Source organism: Eublepharis macularius, chromosome 12 (assembly GCF_028583425.1).
Source record: "Eublepharis macularius isolate TG4126 chromosome 12, MPM_Emac_v1.0, whole genome shotgun sequence".
In the NCBI taxonomy this organism is placed as follows: domain Eukaryota; kingdom Metazoa; phylum Chordata; class Lepidosauria; order Squamata; family Eublepharidae; genus Eublepharis; species Eublepharis macularius.
This window is the reverse complement of record NC_072801.1, coordinates 73,570,669-73,589,747: the sequence shown is the minus strand read 5'-3', so window position 1 is coordinate 73,589,747 and position 19,079 is coordinate 73,570,669. Positions and strand designations below refer to the sequence as shown.

General features: G+C 41.7%; 2 protein-coding genes and 1 gene segment (V, D, J or C); 2 read left to right on the top strand and 1 right to left on the bottom strand.

The window, feature by feature from the left end:
* Positions 1-798: 798 nt before the first annotated feature.
* LOC129339896 (igW heavy chain V region W26-like) lies at positions 799-6,782 on the bottom strand. The segment is given in 4 exon segments: positions 799-990; positions 1,388-1,449; positions 5,055-5,414; positions 6,752-6,782. Coding segments are annotated over 4 exon segments (645 nt in total).
* Positions 6,783-12,039: 5,257 nt separating this feature from the next.
* On the top strand, positions 12,040-13,421 carry LOC129339895 (olfactory receptor 6X1-like). The gene is made up of 2 exons (XM_054994469.1): positions 12,040-12,968; positions 13,385-13,421. Exons 1-2 carry the CDS (start codon positions 12,040-12,042, stop codon positions 13,419-13,421), a joined length of 966 nt encoding a protein of 321 aa, XP_054850444.1.
* A 4,311-nt stretch (positions 13,422-17,732) lies between these two features.
* LOC129339894 (olfactory receptor 6X1-like) lies at positions 17,733-18,677 on the top strand. Its single transcript, XM_054994468.1, has one exon. The coding sequence runs from the start codon at positions 17,733-17,735 to the stop codon at positions 18,675-18,677; it is 945 nt and encodes a 314-aa protein (XP_054850443.1).
* Positions 18,678-19,079: the final 402 nt, after the last annotated feature.

Genomic DNA, 19,079 nt, shown 5'->3' with positions numbered 1-19,079 from the left:
GTGCAATTCTACCTGAATGTTTCAGGACAGTATGATATTCTGTTTAGAATAAGACATCAACTGGGTTCAGGCCCCTGTTCAGCCCAAACTCTTGCTAGTTGGTCTTCAAGTATGTCCTCTCTTTTAGCCTAATCTACAAGGTTGCTGTGGAAATAACTTGGGTGTTGTTGGGGAGGACCGTACATTCCATCCTATGCTGCTTAGAGGAAGGGCAAGATTTTAAAAAGTCATTGACACATACATCTGTAATGAATGGAAGAGTACAAAAAATTCTTTGGATCAGAAAAAAAGTCTGATTCATACATACATGTGCACCTCCAGGGTTTGTTTTTTTTTCTGGGAAAAGAGGTGGCAGAACTCTCAAGAAGGAAATGAGGAAGAAACACACAGGATTCCTTGAAATAATATTATTTTCAAGCACTATTGCCAAGTATTTTCAAGAGGTGCTGGACCTCCTTTCCCCCACGTTCCCCCTGAAAAAAGACCCTGTGCACCTCTATGCTTTATGATACTGTAATAATAACAAATAATGGTTGTTGTGGGTTTTCCGGGCTGTATTGCCGTGGTCTTGGCATTGTAGTTCCTGACGTTTCGCCAGCAGCTGTGGCTGGCATAGATGCCAGCCACAGCTGCTGGCGAAACGTCAGGAACTACAATGCCAAGACCACGGCAATACAGCCTGGAAAACCCACAACAACCATCGTTCTCCAGCCGTGAAAGCCTTCGACAATACATCAATAACAAATAACATTTGATTTATATACCACCCGACAGGAGAACCTTTATATGCATGACTGTTCAGGGCCAATGCAGAAAGATAGGGATCATGACTGAGTATGCTGCTCCTCCTTTCCTGGATGGTTTCTGCAGGCCCTTGTATGTGTTTTTCCACACTGTGCGTCTTGCACAATAATATACAGCCGTGTCTTCAGCTCTCAGGCTGGCCAGCTGCAGGTATGTGGTGCTGATGGAGGTGTCTGAGGCATTGGGCTGGATCCCAACAGGGTGAGCGGGCCTGCGAGCTGCTCACCCCGATGGATCTGGAGGCACGGGTCACCAGGCGGGGCCGGCGACGGAACAGCACATGCCGTGGTGGCCAGCGGGAGGCTGGCGGGTGATGCATCAGTTCGGCAGTGAGGCCTACGATGCCAACGGGGATTCAGCCCAGATGCCAGGCCAATGCTCCATACATAGCTGTAATCAATAAAGTTGTGGCCATTTCTAACCCACACAACTGTCTGGTGTGTTTACTCAGCTGCAACGCAGTCTGACATAGCCCCTAGGTGGTAACACCAACCCACTCCAGTCCTTTCCCAGGTAGCTGTTTAACCCATTCCATCCTGTGATTGGTAAATGTATAGCCAAATGCCTTACAGGTCAATCTCACTGACTCTCCAATCCTTTTAATTTCAGGACCAGATTGGTCAAACCTGATTTGGGATTGGACACCTATGGTTAAAAAAAAGAACAGGTGAGGGTTTATTGAGCTACCATGTTATATTTCAGCATACAGTGTTAATGGTTGATCTATGATTTTTTTTGTTTATCAGAAATCCATCTTACCTGCCAATGTGGCTATCCAAAGGAGAAGGCATGGCCCAAAAGACATGGCTTCTGTTTGCTGAGAGGAAAGGATAATGATACCCCATTGGGGAAATTTGCTTTAAGAATCTTTAGATGAGGAAATACACATTCAAAATTTGCATGTGAGAAGTACAATAGCTTTAAAAAAGGCAGCACTGAAGACACAGCAGATCAGCTTGAAAGGCAATATAGATGTGTTTTTAAAAGTCCATATACTCGATTAAACCCAATTTTATCATATGATTCTCTTTGGTTGTTTTGCGGTATTTTACTTGCTGAGGTTATAAAGATGTCTTCTCCAAAGGGATTTTCCATTGCTGCAGCATTTAGCCATAGGATGATTCAATTCTGCTGCTGTTGGCAGAACTGTGTAATGAGCTCATAGTATCATAGAGGAGAGAACAGAGCAAGACTTGGGCCCCATAAATTTGAGTGGAAGAGAGAATTTTGGCGGGAGCAGCTTATCACTTGATCATGGGAAAAGCTGTAACTTGGAAGTTTGTTCTTTTTGTTGCTGTTGGAGGTGCTGGAACCCTTTATAACTGGGAGTATTAGGAGAAGTTTCCCCAAAAGCCAACTCAACCAACCCCCAAACCTGCAGGGCAGAACAATGCACCTACCTCCATCCCAAAATCCTATACAACCCATAATGCCCCACAAGCAGGAATGGTTACATTTTTAGAAGGACAAGAAAGAAGTTATCCAGATGACACCAAGGAGAGACAGTGGGCCAAGCTACAAGTGACGAATGACACTTGAACAGCAAGTGTATTTCTCCCTGTTCACTTGCCCTCCACTCAATCCACTTGCCATTCAAGTGTCATTCGTCATGTGTAGCTTGGCCCTGCACTGAAAATCAGAATACTTCTTCCCACATAACAGGTTTTTGGGGTGGGATGGAGCAGTCTTTTCCCATTCTATAGACTAGAACAAAAGTCTTTTCCAATTTTATGTCTGACATCCCAGATGAATCAAATCTTGGTCCTCTCTAATATAATGATCACTTTAACTGTGGAATCAAAACAGAGGAACAATTTGAAACAAGATCTCAGGGCCAAGCTACACATGACGAATGACACTTGAACGGCAAGTGTATTTCTCCCTGTTCACTTGCCCTCCACTCAATCCACTTGCCGTTCAAGTGTCATTCATCATGTGTAGCTTGGCCCAAGGTCTCAATCTAATACGTTAAACTGCTCCATCTCAGATTGCTGACAACCGACCTAAACTGGGACTTTAACTCAAGCCTCACCCCCATATACTAGCCACTGCATTGGCGGAAAGCTACAATAATTAGGAAGACTGAGTTCATTTATTTATAAATGTACATATTGTGACATTTTTCTCTGCATGGTTTATAGCTGCTTAAAATAAGTCAACTTGTAAGTCAACACATAACATTAAAATGATACAGTCACTAAAAGGTTAACTCTCAACACTTTCCGGATAAGTGCATTTCAGAGCAAACTGCCTTTTAGCTACCGTGTCAAGATCTCAGTTTTTGAATCTATCAAGCTGAAAATTTCCCCCAAACAACAAATTTTATGGAAAAACGGTTCCCTTTTTTTGAATACATTTCTAAAGAAAATCTATATCCTCCCAATAAAATATACCAAACAATCCTGAATCTATAATCCAAAATATATCAGATCATTCAACTTGAATTTTTCTTTCCATGTTTTACCTTTCTCTGTTATGTAGTTTTTAACAATTTACCCATGTTGTATTTCATATCGTAAACAGTTTTGTTAATAATTGAAATAAAAATATTTTTTAAAAAGATCTCAGTTTTTAACCAAATAACATTCAAAAGAAGATGGTCTTGAGAGAGACAGCCATGATGGGCCAGTTCAGACTTCTTCTGAAAGACTGTTTCCATGGGTGGTGGCTATGAATCAGTAAGCATCCGTGCCCTAGGTGATGCCTATCATACTTGGTGTACAGATGGAGTGGTCATAAAAAAATTGTTATTCCATTGGAGCTGGTCGATAAGAATATGAAGGGAAAGCTTGAGGGGTGGGAATTCCTATAGAAACCCCAGGAAATGTGACAACACCGCCATCTACAGAAGCAAGAAACCTCTGAATCCCAATGGAAGGCCTTTATGGCTTTTTGTCTTGTTTGTTGGCCCTCCAGGGCAATTGGTTGGCTGCTGAATGAAACAATACGCCAGACTCCAGCAGGGCATTATTATTATTATTATTATTATTATTATTATTATTATTATTATTATTATTATTAATGATAATGATAATGATAATGATAATGATAATGATAATGATAATGATAATGATAATGATAATGATAATGATAATGATAAAAAAGGTAAAGGTAGTCCCCTGTGCAAGCACCATCATTACCCATGGGGGGACGTCACATCACGACATTTTCTTGGCAGACTTTTTACGGGGTGGTTTGCCATTGCCTTCCCCAGTCATCTACACTTTACCCCTAGGAAACTGTTGTTGTTGTTGTTGTTGTTGTTGTTATTACCTGGATCCAAAGTTCACTGAACCAGTCATTTTCTCTCAGCTTTCTTCACATGACAGAGTTCTTGTGAGCATAATAGGGGAGATTTTTGTATGCTGTCCTGACCTATGGAGGGGAAAGGTGGGATAAGAATGGATAGCTACATCAGTTTGATGAAAAGTCATTGCGTGAATTGAAAGGGGGCCACAGAGGAAAGAATTAAACTGTCTCTCTGTGCTCACCATTCTTCTCCTTTAATTAATTTTGTCCATGAGTACTGTGATTTTTTTTAATAGAGGGAAAAATCGCAGAACTATTGTGGGAGTCTTGTGAACAGGTTATTTAACAGCTGACAACAATCTGACAGTGATGCTGATTCTGTGAAGCTGGACAGATCATGAGGGGGAGGGCAGAAAAGGTTACATCAGTGCTTCGTTCTCGTGGCCCCTCCTTACATACCCACGGTAATGCCGATTGCCACATTGGGGTCAGGTGGGCAATTTTCTACAGGCCACTTTGGCTAGGGATCCTAGACATGCTTTGCCATCTTCTGAGCATAGAGCAGAGGTCACTGGGACAGTCGTGGGGTGGGGGGAGTGTGTAGTTTTGAATTTCCTGCATTGTGCAGGGGGTTGGACTAGATGACCCTGGAGATCCCTTCCAACCCTATGATTCTATGATTCTAACTACATTTCTGTTAATTCCCCCCCTATAAACACAGGGCCAAGCTACACATGACGAATGACACTTGAACGGCAAGTGGATTGAGTGGAGGGCAAGTGAACAGGGAGAAATACACTTGCTGTTCAAGTGTCATTCGTCATGTGTAGCTTGGCCCACCGATAGTTTTCCTTCCCTCATTGCAACTGTTTTACCTGCAAAACATGGCTTTACAAAGAAAGAAACTGAAGGTGAGACAAGCTTATTTAGTTGAGCACTGAAAGGAAAGTATGGGTTTTGCCACTGGCAACCAGCTGGGAAGTTGAACTATCTTCACTGACTGTTTTTGAATGGCCCAGTGGCCTTCCTTCTCCACTGTGCGCCTGACCATCTGGCACAGAAATAAGCAGCAGAATCTTCAAGCTTCAGTGACTTAATTTCCAGAAACAACAAGTTGTTGGGATTGTCTCTAGAGATGATGAATCGGCCTCCTTTGAAAATACCACCATAATACTGAGTGTCTCCGTTGCCATTGGTAATGGAAGCCACCCACTCCAGTCCTTGGCCAGCTTTCCGCCTTGCCCAGTGCATCCCTTGGTTTATATATGTGTACCCAGACACTTTGCAAGACATTTTGATTGTTTGTCCTGGTTGTCTGACTTCATCACCAGACTGGACCAGTTGGATTTCAAGTGCCACACCTGCAGGGATACAACAGGTAAAGTTTTCTCAATTTGTATTTTAACCCACATATCCAGAATTCCTACCTTCTTCTAGTGCCTTCCCATCTAACCTGAATGCCAAGGTGATGTCCAATAGCCCTTTTCAGTTAAAAAGTCTGCTAATCTTCCTGTGGGTGAACTGCCCAGAATGAGATAAGTTTCATGAGAGTGGGTTGTGTGTGTGTGGGAACTACGTCTGTGCAATGGACAAGTAGTATATTTGTGAGAATTGGAACGGTACAGAGAGAACATTACAAAACCCATGAGCATTCAGGGATGATATAAATATTTAGAATGTAAAACACTTAAAGTGATGGTAATTGGCAGAATCTAACCTACTCTGGCTTCCTTCTATGACAGCATAACTTGTTAGATACCTGTGAAATTGGCCCACCTGAAAATCCTGCCATGAAATAAAGGACATAAAAAAAGTAGCGGCTCTCCATTTCAACAAGCACTGTGATCCTCTTCCGCTTGGGTTGTCTGAATATTCCTCTTGGGTGATGATTCGGGTGGGATTAATAAAGATAATTCTGTTTCCTCATTTGCATGTCAGTTTCACAAACAAATGGACATGTGTATATTTCCACTGCTTCCGTAGCCTTTCATAAAGGATCTTTGGGCAGATTCTAGCCTAGCGATCCCCAACCTTTTTGGCACCATGGACCGGTTTTGTGGAAGACAAGTTTTCCACAGACCGGGGGGAGGGGGGACAGTTTCGGAATGATTCAATTGTGCACTTTATTTCTATTATTACATTATAATATATAATGAAATAATTATACAATTCACCACAATGTAGAATCAGTGGGAGTCCTGAGTTTGCTTTCCTGCAACTAGATGGTCCTATCTGGGGGTGATAGGCAACCACCAACTTCACCTGCTCCCTAGAGCTGGCTCTGCACTTGCCTGCCACTCACCTCCTGTGTGGCACAGTTGCTAACAGGCCACAGACTAGTACCAAGGTGCCAAGGCATCTTCAAAACGTTTTCACCATTCCTAGCTTGGTATACTCACCAAAGAAGATACTCGTCAGTATGCATAGTATTGTTAAAGCCTGCATGGTATACATGTGTGTGCATAAACACACAATGACAATTCCTTGTTGGAAGGAAGGAAGATTGTGCAGAAAAATCTTCGAGACCTTCTGGGTGGTAATTCTTATAAGAGCCATCAAAGGAAGTGTCATTTGCATTGGACTAGCTACAACAGGAATCGGTTACCTCTATAGACTATACCTCTATTAGACTATTTAGTCGGCTCAGAATTAGCAAGACAAGATCAATATACTGTGATGCCTACAGAGGCTCCCATACCTCGCACTTTGATTGAATTAAAGGCTGTCATGTTACTGGCCTCTCTCTTGTAGAACTGTTGCTAGTCAGCAATCAGAGGGTAAATGGGTTGATCCTGTTTGAAGACATTTTCCAAATGTGTGTATTAAAAAAATCCACAATGAAGATCTTTCCCATCACCTAGAGAATTTTGTCTTCATATCTCCATGTAAACAGGACTCAAAGGTGTTTTTGATCCATTGAATGGGACAATGCCGGGCTTAAGATAGTCTTGCCATTCTGAAAGAGCAGGTCTAAAAAACTACTTAAGAGCCAAGCTACAAGTGACGCCTTACACAGGTTGGACACTTGTCAGCTTCCCTCAAGTTTTGATGGGAAATGTAGGCATCCTGGTTTTACAGCTTGGCTCTCCATTATAGCTGCAAGACCAGGATGCCTACATTTCCCATCAAAACTTGAGGGAAGCTGACAAGTGTCCAACCTGTGTCAGGCGTCACTTATAGCTTAGCTCTAAGTGGCATCTTCTCATCCTAGGCTCATGTCTGGTTCCTGAGGGCCAAGCTACAAGTGACGAATGGCACTTGAACGGCAAGTGTATTTCTCCCTGTTCACTTGCCCTCCACTCAATCCACTTGCTGTTCAAGTGTCATTTGTCACTTGTAGCTTGGCCCTGAGTCTCTTGATGATTTCCACTGTGAGAAACTCATGGACAACATTAGAATGTAAATGGACCAAGAATCAAGGTTAGCTAAGATCGTTGAGAGAAGATATGCCTTTTCTCCATCTCTTCCTTGGGCATCTGCCCAAGCATATTGGGGCATTTTTGTTCTGCACATGAAAGAATTCTCCAAGCTGCCACACCGTGTTGCCCAGCCAATGCGGCAGAACCAAAGGCAGTAGAATTCGGGAGCTTGGCTTTCTTTTGTTCCTTGGTCTCTGGCTCCCTCTAGTGCTTGCTTGTTCATTTTAGCACTTGCTTGGTGTGGGTATTGCCTTATGCTTCTCCGTATAGCTTGGCTTCTTCAAGTGAATTCTCTCAGCCTATGTGAATGATCTCAACCTCTCTTAATGAAGTCCCAGAAGTATATTATTATTTGCTTCCTCAGAGCCAATTTGTTAGTTGAAATTTGCCCTTAAAAATAACACACATATATATATATATATATGAGGAACTCATGACCGGGCTGTTTTTTTTTTTGCAGATACTATAAAGCGAAAACCACAGTGGCTGTGTCTTTCTTTGCTTGATTTAGGGTTACAATTGGCCTCCAATATCTTAAATTTCAAACTCTTTATCATGAAATATGGTTTTGTTTTGATTCAAAGGTGGTCTTGGTACTACGGGTCCCTAGACTGTTTGGATGAAACAGTCTTGAGTATTTCAAAAGCTGTTCACTAAACCATTTCTTCTTATTTTATTCATCTTCTGTAAGTACCCTTTACCTACTGTCCTTAAGCCATATTTCAGTCGGGAGTTCTGCGAAAAAAGTAACCTGAGTAGTTATCCAGAAGCTGTTTCCTCCTGCTGCTGTCTCTAAAGATGTTTGTCTCACTCTTTTGAGTGAGTTTTTGATAAGCCCAGTCTATTAAAAGATGGGGAGAAAGCTTTAGAGCATCTGTGAGAGATGTATTAGTTCGAGTACTAAACTTAAGAGGGACTGGACTGGATTTATAATTGCACTTCAGTCCAGAAACTTCAGTCCACTTCCCTCTCTAGACTGATAGTTTTCCTGGTTAACGGATTCCAGAGGGGCTTTTTCTCCTGAGGACAGGATGTAGAATCTGTGTATGCTGTCTGCTAAAAATTTTTGGGATGGTGTTATTTTTGGGGAGCTTTGGGGGGATTTACGTACAGTTGCTAGAAGCTGTGCTGCTTTCATGTTGCAGTACTGAATTAGTAGCGCCTTTAGCAGTAATAGATGGATCTCAAAACCTAAGCAGGGTCAGTGCTTGGATTGGGGCCTACCAAGGAAGACTCTGCAGAGGAAGCCAATGGCAAACCACCTCTGCTTCCCACTTGAAAGCCTCTTGCTGGGCTCACCAAAGGTTGGTTGCAACTTGACAGCATGTCCATACATAGTAGTAACAGCTGGAGACATCGAAGCTACCCAGCAGATACCAACTGTGAATGATATTTCGGTCAGTGCATTATCACAGTCAGATGGTGTGGGCAAGGTTGTAAGGTGGAGTGCAAGTAAGAAAAACATAGAAGTTTTTCATGTTGCATAGAAGTTGAGACAGGCCACAGATATCATATTTTAAAAAGCAAACATTTCTAGCCCATGCATAGATGGGTTTGAAAAATGTATGTTTAACTTCTTATATGATCTCAAAAGGCAGGATGCAAAAGAGTAAGTTTCCAAATGGGTTGGGTTCCTTCATTATTTTCCATGGCTAGTAGAAACAAAAAAAGGAAAGGTAAGTAAAAAGAGGTGGGATTTTTACTTCTTAATTTGCAGAGTATACCAAAGTGACAGCACTTAACTTTCCTCAGTGCTATGTCTAGGTTGGAGCTGGTGTTGTTAGAGTGCTAGGCTGTGTCTAAGGAGCCTTGGGTTCCACACTCCACTCATTCACGAAATTCCCTGAATGATCTTGAGCCAGTTTCTCAGCTTAACCCACCTCATGGTGTTGTTGTGTGAACAAAATAGGGGAGTGGGAGAACCATATATACTGCCTTGAGTGCCTTAGAAAAAGGCTGCAATAAAGAGGGATAATGAGTTGGTGTATCCCTTTTAGAAATGCAGATGGGTCGTAAAGTATAACAAGGGGAGGGATAAGTTTGAACTGCAGATTTAAAGATCTCAGAGCACGATTGAAAGACCCATGATATGGCAACTTCTACTGGTTTCCATAGGCTGGCCAGGGTCTGGTCAGGTGGTTGGTGATCCCAGGTGCACTACCATGAAAAAGGTGGGACATCAACCAATTAATTAATCAATAAGTTCAGATGTCTTTCAAGAACTACATTGTCACCAAATAAGTACTCCTTTGCAATTTTGATGAATCTGTTAAGCGGAATGCATAGTGGCACGGAAGCTGTGTTAGCAGCTTAGCAAAGGAAGTTCACACAAGCCTTGCTTTATCCTTAATATAAAAAAACTGAGTCCATTACTATAAGGAATTATATTCAGGATGGAATTGAGTTGAAATAGCATTCAAAACTAACTAGCTGTACGATACAGGAGAGCATATCTTGCACTCATGATTGTAAGATGGAGAAGAGGTCAATGGGAGGTGTCAATGGGAAGAAGGTGTCACAGAAGGTGTCAATGGGAAGAAAGTAATATTCCCTGAGGATAGCAATCTACACCTCAGAGGGACAGCACCAGAACACTGAAAAGGGAGGATACAAAAGGTCTCAAGCCATTTAGCCCCCTCTGAAATCTGAAACGAAGAGACATCACAAAGTCCTTCATTTCCAACACAATCACAGCCTGAGCTTTTCAACTGAAGTAACCCAGAATCAGAAACTCTTACTTTGGTGGAAACTGGAAGGGCAATTTGTGGTTTTCTGTTTTCTAGCAAAGATAGGACTTTCAGAACAATACATCTATTCTAATTTCCGTTCCCCAAACCAAACTCAACAGACTATGAGTATCTGTTTCCTTTTCTTCAAAAAAAACTTTGCTCTTCTCCCTCTGTATCTTGGGCTAGGACAATGGGTCAAAGAATTTTGTATTTATTTTCTTTATACATACCCTGCCTTTCTCCCCAATGGGGATACAAATCAGCTTACACTGTTCTCCTCCATTTTATCTTCACAACAACCCTGTGAGTTACATAAAGGTGAGAATTTGTAACTGGCCCAAGGTCTACACTACAAGCTGTCTTAGCAGAATGGGAATTTGAACCTGGGTATACCAAATCCTCATATGACACTTTATCCAATACATCACACTGGAGGCCAGGAAAATGCCTAACTCTAATCTCATTTTTTACCAAGACTTCATCTAGGTACTCATAGGGGGACTCGTTATCTATGCATGCCAGTCTCTCCTTCCCTCAGAGCCAAGCTACAAGTGATGCCTTACACAGGTTGGGCACTTGTCAGCTTACCTCAAGTTTTGATGGGAAATGTAGGTGTCCTGGTTTTACAGCTTGGCTCTCCATTACAGCTGCAAGACCAGGATGCCTACATTTCTCATCAAAACTTGAGGGAAGCTGACAAGTGTCCAACCTGTGTCAGGCATCACTTGTAGCTTGGCTCACAGAATGTGAATGTAGTCTCAGAATTCAGTCCATTGAGTTCAATGTGGCATTGTTCAAACAATCCACATTTAGGATTGTAACCTTATTTGGTAAGGTATCTAAATGTGATAAAATCCAACAGAAAGCTGCTGAATTGGAATTCATATGTAAATTTGACTCAGTCAGACTTGGATTGAATAGAGACTATGAATGGTTATCTCACTATCAGAAGCCACTGATTGCATCTATTCTACCCCTTCCCTCTCCACCTATATATATCTGGCCAGTTTCTTCATAACCTCCATGCATCTGACAAAGAGAACAGTGGTTCTCAAAAGCTTATGCTATAGTAAAGTTGGTTAGTCTTAAACGTGCTACTGGACTCTTTGCCATTTTGCTATTACTGACTAATGCAGCTAACTTCTCTGGATAAATGTGATAGTATCTCATCAATGTAATGTGAATCAAGAAAACACTGAGGGGGGGGGGTGTCTGGTATAGCCTGATATCATCCTATCTGAGAAGATAAGCAGGTTTGGTGTTTGAACAGGGGACCACCTAGAAAGACACTGCCGAGAAAGGCAGCAAGAAAGCCCTTTGCTGGAGTCTCCATAAGTTGGTTGTAACTTGATGGTGTATACATATATCTTGGTCTCGGTCTCTGTCTCGTCCTCTAGGGGGCAGATGTGCATAGATTAATACGTTTTACAGGCAAATAAAAATGAAGTGGAGAAAGAAGATGATATGAAAAATCAATAAGCTGAAAGGTCTGTGAGGAGATTAATAGTTCCATAACTCTAAGCTTTATTTTTAGTTTCACTCTTAACTGGATATTGATGTAAACTGAACATTGCTTTGAAAACTTGTGAGAAATGTATGTCCTGTGATGAAATAACCAATGAACTTTGGGCTCTGGCTTAGTGGTAGACCATATGGTTGCATGGGGAAGACCCAGGGAAGGATTTCTGGTAGAAGGTCATTGTAGATGATATTGAGCTAGATGGATCAGTGATCCATAAATGATCCATCTTTGTGTCAAGCATCACACATACGATTTTTTGAATTTTTTTCCTCCAGGCAGGTAAAGAAGAAAGACAGGTGTACAGGTCCTCTGTGAAATGCTCAGGACAAATCAGACAGTACTCACAGAGTTTCTCCTCCAAGGATTTCCAGGGTCTCCAGAGTTACAGAAGTATCTGTTTGCTCCTGTTCTGTTTATGTACATCCTCACTATTGTTGGCAATATGCTTATCATTTTCATCATTATCCGTGATCACCGCCTCCATAATCCCATGTACTTCTTCCTGGGCAACTTCTCCTTCCTGGAGATCTGGTATGTGACCACCTTGTCACCCAAGATATTGGCCAACTTTCTGGTCAAGAGAAGGGCCATCTGTTTCGGCTGTTGCATCACTCAAGCTTTTTTCCACTTCTTACTGGGAGCCACAGAATTCTTCCTGCTAGCTGCTATGTCTTTGGATCGCTACACAGCCATCTGCAACCCTTTGCATTACAACGTCATTATGAGCCGTAGGCTTTGCTTCCAGTTGGCGGTGGGATCGTGGCTGGGTGGGTTCTTTACAGTCATTGTTCAGACCATCATGCTCTGCCAACTCCCATTCTGTGGTCCCAACCTGATCAACCACTTCTACTGCGATGTGACACCCCTGCTGAGTTTGGCTTGTGCTGACACGCGCCTCCTGGAACAGATTGTGTTGGTGGGATCCGCCCTGCTTCTGTTCACTTCTTTTTCATTCACTGCAATATCGTACCTCTTTATCATATCTACCATACTGCAAATCCCTTCCTCTTCAGGACGACAGAAGGCTTTCTCAACCTGTGCCGCCCACCTTACGGTCGTATCCATACAGTATGGGACTGTGATGTTTATGTATGTGAAGCCCAAGGCCAACTCCTCCCTTGAAGTAAACAAGGTGGTTGCTGTGTTGAATACTGTTATTACTCCTCTCCTCAATCCTTTTATCTACACACTGAGGAATAAAGATGTCAAAGAAGCTTTGAAGAAGGCGGTAGATATTAAAATAATGTTTCATTGAAAGGCACTTACCAGGGGCGAATCAATTTGAAAACCTTTAACACTGGAGGAGTTAATTCATACATTCAGTAACACACATTGGGAATGCTTGCGTTGATTGATTCTCAAGATCTATGTCAGTAAGTGTGGCAGCTCTAAAAAAACAACAACACTCAAATCTTGGGTATTTTTTGTGGGGTTGAAACCACAATTGTAAAGTCCCAAGCAGAAGTCAAACAACCAGGCCATGTGGCAGGAGGGAAGCTAAGTAGGGCCTAAGTAGTATGTTTGAATGGGAGACTGCCAAGGAAGACTCTGAAGAGGAAGGCAATGGCAAACTATCTCTGCTTCTTACTTGCCTTGAAAGCCCCTTGCTAAGGTCACAATAAGTTGATTGTGACTTGATAGCACATACATAGGTCATGAAGCACAGTGGTTATGAGAAAAAAGGTCTTCCAATTGTAACTTTTTGCTGTGGAGTCCCATGGAAATGCAGTTGCTAGCTAGAACTTTACCTTATTACCTTGAACTTACATTTCCACACCAAAATTCAAGCTTCAAATGACTCTTATCATGCATGAGGCTTGATGACCAACTTGTAATGGGCTTGCTGTGTGATTGCCACAGGATGATGAAAGAGATAATTGTATGGGGAGAGGAACATGATAGAGGTTTTCTCCCTATTAGAGGTGTCCACTATCCAGGTTTTTAAAGAAGCAGATGGAATGCCTCTGATTAGCTATTGCTGCCATCTTATTTTAAAATTTATACTGTACTGTTATGCTGTTCATTGATTTTATACTGTTTTAAGATGTAAGTTTTATTACAAATGTTTTTTACCTGATGTAATCCGCCCTGGGCCTGCTTGTATAGGGAGAGCAGAACAAAAATCTAAATAAATAAATAAATAAATAGAATAACGCATGGTATGAAGAAAGTGGACAGAAATAACTCTCTCCTTGCTCACAAGATCACAATGTTACAATTCAGGGGCACTTAATAAAATTTACAAGCAGCAGATTCAAGACAGAACAGGGAAAAAAGGACTTCTTGATACAGAGTCTAATTTAATTCATGCCTGTGTGTATGTAAAATATGAATCATACAGTGTAAGTCAATATAATCAATAGCAGGACATTCAGTAAACAGTACGAGTATGCAAATACAGAGTTGCAGGGATTTGAGGACAAGAAGAAATCCAATGCAAAGCTGAAACAATGCTGAAACAAAGCATAAGCAACTCTTAACCTGACTTATTAAACAATACAGATTCCTGTAGTATCATACTTATAGCAATAGAAAGTACATGGTAGTATAGTATACCGTCCCTATCTTTTATTTGTTTGTTTGTTTGTTTTTTTATTTGATTTGATTTGATTTGATTTGATTCGATTCGATTCGATTCGATTCGATTCGTAACCCACCCTCACTGCGAACGGGCTCAGAGCGGGTTACAGTAAAAAGCTCAATAGGCATTAAAACATATAAATACAGTTAAAAATTTTAAAAACCAACCATAAATATATGCAAAACAGCATTTCAGATGGCATCCCCCCTCCAATTCTCCAATCATTATGTAAACAAGAAGAACAGACTAGAACAGGTGCAGTGGGGCCACAGTTTACAATAATCTGGTGACTGCACTTATAAAGGGCAGATGATTTCGTTGCCTGCCTGGTGGGAGCCTAGTAGGGAGTCTCCTAAGATGATCAAAGACTGGCCTCAACTGTATGCCTGGCGGAACATCTCTGTCTTACAGGCCCATCGAAAGGATATAAGATCTTTTAACCAATGCATCTCTTTGAAACCACTTCATTACACTACAGCCCTCCTGTCAATATAATCCTGTTTTGCATAGTTTGCAGAAATCCAAGAGATTGAGAGCCCTCCTAACCTCATCAAGAAGCCATTCTATAAGGTAAAGGCCACTACAGAGAATGGACACATACGGACAGCTGCTGATTTTATCCATTTGCATCTGCAGAAGAGCCGGTTCAGATGAATGAAGCTATCATGGTGGAACATAGAAAGAGAAGTGGTACTGTAGATTTGCTGGGTCAAGGCCAAGAAGTGCTTTGTATGTGAAAGCCAATACCTTGAATTGAGCCCAATAACTGATGGGTAGCCAGTAGAGGGACTGCAGAACGGAAGTGATATACATCCTCCATCTAGCTCCTGAAAATAAACAAGCTGCATTATTCTGCGCCATCTGGAGTCTCCAAGTGACTTTGAAGGGAGACCTCCTGTGTAGAGTACATTACAGTAGTCTAGTCTCAGTGTTACCATTAGAGATGGGCACAAACAGCAATACGAACAAAAAAAAAGCCACGAACAGCCGAAGCTGCTGTTCACGAACAAGCTGTTCATGAGGTCCCATTCTAAATGAACAGGTGGTTGTTGCAAGCCTCATTCGTTGCTGTTCGTCAAGCCAGACAGTCTGGCACCTGCAATCAATTCCCTCAATCAAAACCTCAATCTAAGCCCAATTATCTTGATAGGCAGGTCTTCCTTTCAAGAGTGGAGCTCCAAATTTGTTATAAGAAAGCAAAGACCATGGGGGAGGGGGCTCCCAGTTCTGGCTAGTATTTGCAGACAGTGGAGAGAAAGAGAGACAGCTACTGTTCACATTTTAATAGAGAACCAGGGAGAGTGCATTGGAGCTTGAATTTTTGTGTGTATGTGGTGGGATATGGATCTACCCCTTCAGGTTCCAGGGCTGCTGCCAGACTCTGGGCCAAGCTATTATTTACTATTGGTACCTTTCCTGCTGCCTGCTCAGGTCAGGTTTCTGGGAGTGGCACAGTAGGGATCTTGACCAAACTTGGATGATGGCTGGAGGAGAGCCTGCTGGCCCCCACGAACAGCCAACCACGAACATGTTCGTGAACAGGGCCATGTTTGTGGTTGTTTGTGAGTCTCTGTTCATGGATGGCAACGGACAATGAACATAATGTTCTTTTTTTTTCTGTCCGTGCCCATCTCTAGTTACCATGGTGTGGAGCCACATGGCCAGATCAGCCACATCAAGGTAGGGGGTGATTTTCCAGGCTAGACTGAGTTGGTAGAAGGTGTTTTTTGCAGCTGCATTAACTTGCTTTTGTAGCAGCAGGGTTTGATCTAGTATAACTTCTTGGCTCCTAACTGAGTCTGCAAGGATTGACTGAAGCCCATCAAAGTGTATCACCAGAGGATATGGATAGCGAGATATAGAGCTGGGTGTCATCTACATATTGATGACAACATCCAATTCCATGCGATGTGGAACTAAATGGAACTTCAGTCCGATTCAGCAGGGTTCTTCTGATATTTCTAGTCGTAGTGTAGCATTATTAAAAGGAATTCTCTAATTTTCTCTTTTCCCAGTTTCTCTCTGAATTCCATTAGTCCACTTGGAGTCTGTTCTGAATCAATCAAAACAGAAATTCAAAGAGAGGTGGGGCAGGAAGAAAGTTCCCACAAGTTTTCAAAATTTCATTCTCTCAATGCTCAGAGTAAGTAATAGTCGGGGGGGGGGGCTGAGGGAGGCTATGATGGCTCTCAGCAGCTTTGCCTCCCATTCTTGCTATAAGAACCCAAATTAACATCCTCCTCTGTTGGTTACATTCCTATATAGTAGAACATGAGTTTTGGAAGTGGGTGTCAACTTGACTCTTTTTCACCCATGACATTTCTCCCTTATAAAATAGAGAGAAGGTTTCTTGTTCAAGTTGTTTTTCAGTAAAACGTTTTGTACTTTTCCAGAAGAGTTCGATAGCTGTGTCATACACCCCCCCCCCTCCCTGATGATTTAATCACCCTGGTGGAATTAATAGAAAAGACTAAACATATTCTTGTGTAGCATTTAAAAAGGTGGAGGAGAAAGCCCTTCAGAATCTTAAGAAGAGAATGCACCTTCAGAAGCAGATAAACTGACAGTAAGAAACTGTACCTTCTTAATACCATTTCTGTGCTTACCCACATCTGCATCTGATGAAGAGAACTGTGGTTCTCAAAAGCTTACACTACAGTAAAGTTGGTTAGTCTTAAAAGTGCTACTGCACTCTTTTCTATTTTGCTACTACAGACTAACACAGCTAACTCCTCTGGATCTGTGCTTACCCACGTTTACCTAGGAAAAAAGAGAGATGGATGTTTTTTATTGGCTTTGGCTGATCTCTCTGACCATCATTGTCTTTTGTTAAATGATTTATTCTAAAAAGGAGATACTTTCCTTCCTTTAATGTGAGTTGACACCTTTGATAGCACGTGAAAGTTTGGTTTTGAAGGAAGTGCAGAAGACACATAAGAATGTGAGTATTGATCTTGCATTACCTTTTCTTAGAAATTGCCAGGTTTTTATATCATAAAACTAGACGTACACAATTTTTCACAAACAAAAAATCAGGCTAATTGTTATGTTTCTCTCTTTAAGTTAAAATCCAAAATCCAGAATTTTTAAAAAGTGTTTGAACTCCAATTTTAAAGACTTCTCCTTTTCTTCTTCTTCTTCTAAAAATACAACCTTAAATATCCTTGATGAGTTTTCAAATATTTTAAAGAACAGGATAAAATAGTGTGTAAAGGAATGAATGTTCGGGGTCTATAAGGCAATCTTTCCAGCATGCTTGTGAAAATTAATAGTTGAGAGCAGATAAAACTTTTACGTTCTCCTTGTACTTTTCCTTCCTGCTGGCCAAAAGCTCCTGTGAAGCCAGATGTCAGCAGGTAGAATGACAAACTAGAGAGGACATTTTATTAGCTCGATGTGAAGTTTTTTTATGTTTACCACAGGTGGGGATGGAGAACCACACGGTCGTGGCTGAATTTATTTTGCTGGGCTTCCCCAGCATCCAAAAGGTGCGAGTTCTAGTCTTTGTGGGTGTCTTGGTGATCTACATCTTAACTGTCACTGGAAACATTGTAATTGTTGCCACTGTGGCCTATGATTCTACTCTCCACAAGCCGATGTACTTCTTCCTTGGCAACCTCTCTTTCTTGGGAATCATCTATGTCTCCTCTACGATCCCTAAACTTTTGGCTAATTTACTAGCAGTCAAGAAATCTATCAGCCTCGCCGGTTGCAAAGCTCAAGCTTTCTCTCACTTTTTCTTGGGAGCCACTGAATTCTTCCTCCTCACTGCCATGGCATATGATCGATATATGGCTATATGCCACCCTCTTCATTACCACACCATCATGAGCAGTAGGGTTTGTATTCAGCTGGCGTGCGGCTCATGGTTCGGTGGTTTGATGACTGTCTTGGTGCAGACAGTTCTGGTGTTCCGGCTGCCTTTCTGCGGACCCAATATCATCAATCACTTCTACTGTGATGTTGGACCACTCTTAAAGCTGGCATGCACCAACACCCGCCCCATTGAATGGATCGTCTTCATCATTGCTACTGTTGTGGTGTTCAGCAATTCTCTTTTGACAGTGGTTTCCTATATATTCATTATCTCGGCTGTGATGAGAATCCCATCGGCATCTGGGAGACAGAAAGCTTTCTCAACTTGTATTGCTCACTTAGTAGTGGTCGTCACGTTGTATGGGGCAATCACCTTTATATATGTCAGGCCAACAGGTCATTCCTCACTAGACATGAACAAAGTGGTATCCCTGCTGAATACATTGGTGACCCCATTGTTGAACCCTTTTATATACACTCTCAGAAACAAGGAAGTGAAAGATGCCCTGAAAAAGGGATTTACTAAGAATAAAATCTTTGAGGATAACAAATGGTAAATAAAAGTATTTTCCCGATGCAAGGAGAGAATCCCAACCTTTTGTCGTCGAGTGTTAATGCACATGCATAGGCTACAAGCTTAAATTGCTTTTATTTAATTTCTTCATACATGTAAGGAATCTCTACTCACAGTTCTACTAAATAATGAAAGGAGAGAGTGAATCTTTCATGTATAAAGGTCCATGGTGGAGCTTTGTCAAACTTGTGTATGTGGTGAAAAAAAGAAGACAACTTGCTTCTCTCCCTGCCGAAATGTAAGTGGGGAAATGGCCCTAACAAGTTTTGATGGGCTCTGAATTGCCCAGGAACTGAAACCTGTGGGGTAAGGTACTACAACTCCCAGGATGCACTTCTCTTAAAACTAAAGGCACACACTAAGGTAGTCTTGGACAAGTCACTCA

Coding starts and splice junctions, on each gene's coding strand:
- LOC129339895 (XM_054994469.1), top strand. CDS start 12,040: ATGCTCAGGACAAATCAGACAGTACTCACAGAGTTTCTCCTCCAAGGA. Junction 12,969..13,384: donor GCGGTAGATATTAAAATAAT/GTTTCATTGAAA, acceptor TAGGTCATGAAG/CACAGTGGTTATGAGAAAAA.
- LOC129339894 (XM_054994468.1), top strand. CDS start 17,733: ATGGAGAACCACACGGTCGTGGCTGAATTTATTTTGCTGGGCTTCCCC.